This window comes from Elephantulus edwardii, unplaced genomic scaffold (assembly GCF_000299155.1).
Source record: "Elephantulus edwardii isolate Elephantulus edwardi_28Jun2011 unplaced genomic scaffold, EleEdw1.0 scaffold00041, whole genome shotgun sequence".
NCBI lineage: Eukaryota > Metazoa > Chordata > Mammalia > Macroscelidea > Macroscelididae > Elephantulus > Elephantulus edwardii.
The window spans coordinates 8,126,333-8,133,019 of NW_006399791.1; the positions used below are offsets into that span (position 1 = coordinate 8,126,333).

Sequence of the window (6,687 nt, forward strand, 5' to 3'; positions counted from 1 at the left end):
TGAAAAACACTCAGTCAGATCAAGTACAAGTGTCACTTAGCCCATTCAGGGAAAGCTGCTTTCTTAAGTACAGAGCTATTTGTTTAAGAAATAACAGCATAAAAGAAGGGCTAGTCCCTCCTCTAAATCACTGATATGGTTATTAGGCAATTAAAACTGCACATTACAACGTCATAAGGAATTCGGCTATATAAAAACCCTGTCAAGCAACTGGAAACCTACTTTTAAAGTTGGCAGGTCAAGTTTGGAGATTGGCTTCAAGTAATTACTTACTCTATGACTTTGGCTTTCTTATCCAGTTTTTTCCCTAGATTCTGTCGGAGACTTTTACTAGTTTTTAAGAGGTTATCTTTTACTTTATCCAGGCATTTCATCTGAAAAGAAAAAAATAATTGCATTAAAGATAAAATTAAGTTCTGTCATTATTTCTAAGGAATCCTGGTGGCACACTAGTTAAGCACTCAACTGCTAACTGAAAGGTTGTCGGTTCAAACCCACCCATCTACTCTAGACCTGGGGCCCTTTTCCTCCAAAATTATAGCTAAACCTCCCCTATGGAGGAGTTCCACTCTGTCACATGGGGTTACTCTAAGGCAGAACCAACTCAAAGCCACAATGTTATTCCCCCCCTTACAATGTTATTTTTAATTTCTTTTACAGCAAGTACTTTTTCAAAATAGGAAGGCACATTCCCTTAAAAATTTGTCCCTTCTTCCATTTGAATGAAAAATAGTAAAATATTCTATCTTTTTAAAAAGAACATGGTAAGGAATTACTTGTGAACAGTAATAAACACAGCAAGACAGCAGATCTGAACTCTTGAAAAAGGCCACAATGTGAATGATTAAGCCTTGTTAAGAACTACTATTTACTATAGAAAAGTCCAGTTTACACCATGAATAAAATAATAATAATAATAATGATGGCACAGTCTAAAACACAGTGGTTTGCTACACTCCTGGTACATAAAAATCTCCTAAGAAGCTTTTGAAAAATATAAATGCCCAGGTCCCAGTACAGAAAAATCTATTTCTATTGGCCTGAAAGCAGCTCATTAAAAAAAAAAAAAAACAAAACACAAAAACAGAAGACCTACGTGGTATTAAAATGTAGTCAACTTAAAACCACTGATTTAACTCATACAACTGACATGCAGCTCAGACAAGGACACAGCCTTCATTATCAGTGACGCCCATGCAGTTACAACCCTCACGTCCCTCCCCTGGATGCCTGCCAGTCCACTACATCCTATTTCCAACATCTGAAATCCTCTTCTCATTGGTTTTTTTGGAATCAAGTACTTTATAAGAGACATTTTCCAAGACATACAAAACAAACCTGCCAGCCACCAACTATCCATCACTCCTACGAAAAAGCAACATCTCAACTCTCTTACCTCCAAGTCCTCGGTGCCTTTGGATTTCAGGAATGTTTTAAATGTTGAGACCAAATTCTGAGCACAAGTAAACAATGAGATTTCATCAGTGGTCACAGCCTTTTGATAACTTTCATGTATGTAAGATAGTAGGTCCTCCTCAGTTTTAAAATCTGTGGAGGGGAAAAGAAGTAAAATTATTACATTGAGGTGAAGCCCTTATGCTGTCAAAGCCAGAGGTTGTCAGCTGGGAGAGATTTGGGCAATGTCTGGATTATCATGACTGGTGGGATGAGGCGGCAGTGGTACCAAGTGGGCAGAGGGCAAGGATACTGCCAGCAGAACTGAATGAGAGATGACGTGAACGTCACTGCCCTGAACACAGGGATATTCTGCCCTTCCTTGCAGTTCTTCCACATTCTCTCAAAGCTTTACTAGTACACTAACCATGTTCTGTGAGTGGCACCTATGGATCTAAGATTTCCATTGGTGTAAGAGTGTGCACGTGGAAAAAAGGACACTCTCTTAAGGTGCATAAAACTTCTAGAACTCACAGGTAACTGCAAGTCATTACTGTCTGAAGTTCATAACCTATCCTGACAGTCATCCCGCAGGACTGGTGCTGTGACTTAAGAATGCACAGTGGGGAAAAAAAGGTAAAGGAAAAAGAAGAGAGAAATAAAAGAGCAAATCCCCCTGCACATTTTGGGAAGACCTTGACAATCCACTTACTTATGAACACTTTACCCCTGTCTCTTTATTCCCAAATGTAAAACTTGACCCACCCGTCCTGGGATTAGTCTATCACCACAGTTTTGCTTACACTAACCCCGCACTCAGGGAGCTCTGGCAGACTAGCGGTAAGGAGCTGTGATGCAGTTTGAAGCCACCAGCTGCTCAGCAGGACAAGGATGGACAATCAGCTTCCAGCTTGAGGGTCAGCTATGCTCCAACCCAACAGCACAAAACAACAACCCTCCACCTGGAACATCCTTTTACTCTGTGGCCATCTAAACTTTGCTCCCTCTTCTCAATCTAGCAAGGCTCCACCGGTTCCTCTGAGACCTTCTCAGCCTGCTCCATTTTCTCCCGGGATGAGCAAGTATTTCTAGACTATTGGTTCTCCTTTGTTATTAATTGCACCTAGTGTCAGGATCATAAATTTCATTAGTTAACTGGCACAATCACAATATTTACTGTCTTTCTCCAAAATACACTTCTAGAAGAATACCTTTAGCTTTAGAACTCCTTAAGGTTCTCGCTCTGTCTTCTGATCTATCTGCTGTTCTTCCAGCTGCTGTCTTTGAAACTCTCTTTTCACCCACGGCATCTGGACTGCCATCCGGATGGAACTTCTGAGCTTTTACATTGAACCTTGCGACATTTAACATCTTTAAGGACCGACACATGCTATTCATCTTCCGCCTGACTGGAGTGCGAGGGACACTGCCTACAAAAACAGCATCATGGGAAGAAAGGTGAGATAACCTTCATGTCTACAGAACCAGGAGTAACTTTCATCTGGGTTACTGACATGACTCAGATCCCCTCGGACGGAGCTGAATTAGGTACTTCTTGCGTCTTTCTACTCCTCAACACTTAAAGGGAAGTTTAGAGTTCCAAAGTCTTAACAGAACTAGGGGTTTCGTGCATAATGCAAATTGCGACAGACTCAATCCTACAGCCTAATGATCACAGGACTGTGAGGCAACGCTTTTGAAGGACAATTTAGAAAAAGGAAAGACAGGCAATTTAACAATCTGAAGAAGAGGCAGTTTTTCATACTCTATAAGAAATTTATGTTAAATCACTCAAACAAAAAAATTACATGCATGATGTACATTGTATTTATAATAAAAAATTAAACTAAATGGGCAACACGAAGAGTTTATAAATTGCTAAGTATTGAGGTAGAATAATAAGTAGCAAAGCAAGTTGGTAGACAAACATTTACAGAAAAAATAGCAAGCTGTATTTAAAGTTCTACTATACTTAAGAAGGAAAATGGCTTGTTCTTAGGCAGATAGGATAAGGGGCAATTTCTTACAAACATTGTACAAATGCATTATTTCTGAACTTAAAATATGGGAATTTGGCCTTTAGTCGGCTACCATTTCAAACTAATTTCAGAAATTGTATAGTGTAGGCATTTAAAAATGCACAGTTATCAAAAAACGACTGTCAGAAGAGATAGCCTTCTGGGGGCTTACGTTTCCTTTTGCTGTCTTCCTGATTGGCTGCTGCAGATTCTTCCCGAGTTTTTCTCTGGTAGAACTCAGAGAGGTGACGTGTTAGTTCATTTTCCGTTTTGGAAGGCTCTTCCTTATTAGCTGAGGAAGCCTGTAGTAACCTATGAACAGACCAAGATGTATAGGAGGGAAAAATTTTGACTCCCCACCCCTAAATTGCTTTAAAAACAAACAAAACAACAAAGTCCACTATTCTGTGCAAAGTTAACCAAATGGTGTTCCCACAAGATGCCTTCCAAAATATATTTTCTCAGGAGGAAAAAGTCCTCATTTCTAATTTGAACAAAATCAGTGACAAAAGCTATCTTGTACATAGTATCATTAAACATCACACAAAAGATTGAATTTTACTAAGAGAATTCTATTCTGTATATCTAATATGGTAAAAATTGTGATATGATATATCCAGTTATTTTCTGTTTCCATGTTTTAAAAACTAGAATGAAAGTGAACAAGAAAAACTTTCATCTTTTTTCTAAGTTCATAGAGTTTCCAGAGGCAAGCTATTTCAGAAGTGGATGCCACTCCTGCTTCCAAACCTGTTTTAATTCAGGAGCTTCACAAAAACCAGGCCCGATATACACATAATACATAGACATAAAATACAGTGTATATATAGTGCAATGATTTCTGAACTATAGTCCACTACCTTGTATTATACTAAACTAATTTGGAATTGCTGATTGCTGCAAAGTGGAGGGAATGGGACAAAGAATTATCTATTAAAGTGTTTTTCTATCTGGAGTTCATTATCAAAATGGCACAACTTCCAAAACTGGTATTTCCATGTCTGTATTCAGTATTTCTATTTCAATATCTTCTATTGTGTGACAACATCTAATTGAAATGGAGGAGAAAGTTATGGTGACATTAGTGGAACTGACATTACAGGCCAGAGTATATATTAGTGAATCTATTAGAATATATATATAATTTATACATAGAATCTATTAGACTTTATATGTATTGGGGACATTAACTGAACTATATTACAGATTAAAATATATATTATATATTAGGGACAATATACATTAGGATATGCATGTAACATTTTTGAAGCAGATTAATCTAAGTGTTGTAAACTTCAAGTTTTGCCTGTTTTTTAAATTTTACTTTTAATTTTAAAACAATTAGCTTTTCAAAGAGAAAATTTAAGAATGCAATGTTGAAAAGTATACAGTATATACAATATTGAAAATTAATATAAAGATTGAATCCTGCTAACCTGTATTTCAGAAGTTTTATACTAATTTAGATACTAATATTCTGTTAGTTATATGGATTGCTGTCTATAGCTAGTCTTTTTAATCATGTAGAAGTTTTACATTTTATTATAATCAATTCAATCTTTTCATTTCTCTTTCCCTTTTTTGGTCTTATTTAAGAAATATATCCATAATCTGAATTTTTCTTCTAATACTTTTAAACTTTACTTTTCACATTTAGGTTTATTTTTTTTTTCACATTTAGTTTTTAACTCTTGGGAATATATTTCTGTGTATGCTGAGGAAGAAATCTGGTTTTTATTTTTCATGTAGACAGATAATGAACCATTTTCTTGAATTGTCTCCTCATTTCCTGTTGATTTATAATGCTATCTTCATATGTGGGTGACCTTCTGGGCTATTTTGTTGCACTGGTTTCTCTGTCCAGCCTTCATGACTTATTGACTATAGCTTTGTGGTAAATCATGATATCAGATAAGGGAAGGTGCATCTGTCTTATTCTTGGCCCTTTATACTTACCCATCATTTGCTACCCTTAATAACTGTTGCTGATAACATAAATACACTTTTCCACTTTCTTTGTTCCTAAGGATTCTAATTACTATGATGAACTTTTATAAAGTTGTTGATGGACTACAGGATTACTACTGACTAGTCCCTAAGGAGCTGCACTGCTAATTCAAAGATTAAGCCTGTCTGGCTGTTGGAATTGATGAGCATCTCTGAGGGAGAAAGACAGGCAATCACCTCCTGTGCAACTTAAAGCCTCAGAAACCCAATGGAGGGTCAGCTATGAGTCGGTTCCAACTTGATGGCAATGAGTTTGAATTCTGAGGTTTTTACATGGACTTTTACACATTACTTTTTATATCCATGAACATCAATGAATTTTTTTATGCTTGTTTATTTATAAACCAATGAACTTTCTTATCAGTTTAGTAATTTATAGAATCTTTTTCATTTCCTATGAAGCAATCCACCAATTGTCTGTCTGTCTGCCATCCTATAGCAGTTTGGTGGTATAAGTAAAAGCTATGCCACTGATATTTCAAATACCAGCAGGGTCACCTGTTATGGACAGGTTTCAGAGGATCTCTCAGACTAACACAGACCAGAAAATAAGTCCAGCCATCTACTTCTGAAACAATGGGCCCTTGAAAACATGAACACTGTCAGAACATCATGGGATTTAGTGTCAGAAGATCTCTCAAGCAGCAGCTGCAAACATCATTGATAACTGAAATATGGAATGTGCCAAGGAATCTAGGAAAATTACCGTTGTCAAAGACTAAATGGAATGTTTAAAGGCCAATTCTCTTGGGCACTAGTGAGCCGAAATAGACAGGAATTGGTAATTTTTTTAATCAGACAACCATATGGTCTATTAAACTAGGAAAGGCAAATTGAGCAGGAATAGTGTGTCACATTCATCAAAAGGAATATCTCAAGATCTACCCTGAAGTACAATGCTGTCAACAGGAGAATATCCATATGGAAACAAGGAAGATGACTATGATTAAACTATAGCCACCAACCCACTAAAGACAAAGACATTGAGAATTTCTACCAACATCTACAGTCTGAAATTGATTAAAGATGTCTTAATAATTGGTGATTAGAATGCAAAAAGTTGGAAATAAAGGAGGACTTATAGTTGAAGGATAGGGCCTCAGTGATAGAAACGAGGCCAAAAATTATAGAATTTTGTACATCAGCAACTTATTCCAAATACTGTTTAAAAAAAAGAAATTGAAAATATATTTTATAAAAATAAATGTTTTTTAGTGGTTTGAATCCACCAGAGACTCCGCTGGAAAAGGAGGGACAATCTCCTCCT

At 36.6% G+C, this 6,687-nt stretch overlaps 1 protein-coding gene across 1 annotated transcript in view; it reads right to left on the reverse strand.

Annotated features, from left to right (window-relative positions):
* Positions 1 to 6,687, reverse strand: part of TICRR (TOPBP1-interacting checkpoint and replication regulator) — a 52,083-nt gene that overhangs the window by 27,022 nt on the left and 18,374 nt on the right. Inside the window, exons 6-9 of the mRNA XM_006885225.1 lie at positions 3,586 to 3,725; positions 2,607 to 2,825; positions 1,397 to 1,548; positions 274 to 374 (exon numbers count right to left, since the gene is read on the reverse strand). Coding sequence (XP_006885287.1) covers positions 274 to 374; positions 1,397 to 1,548; positions 2,607 to 2,825; positions 3,586 to 3,725 — 612 coding nt within the window. The remainder of the gene's footprint in view (positions 1 to 273; positions 375 to 1,396; positions 1,549 to 2,606; positions 2,826 to 3,585; positions 3,726 to 6,687) is intronic.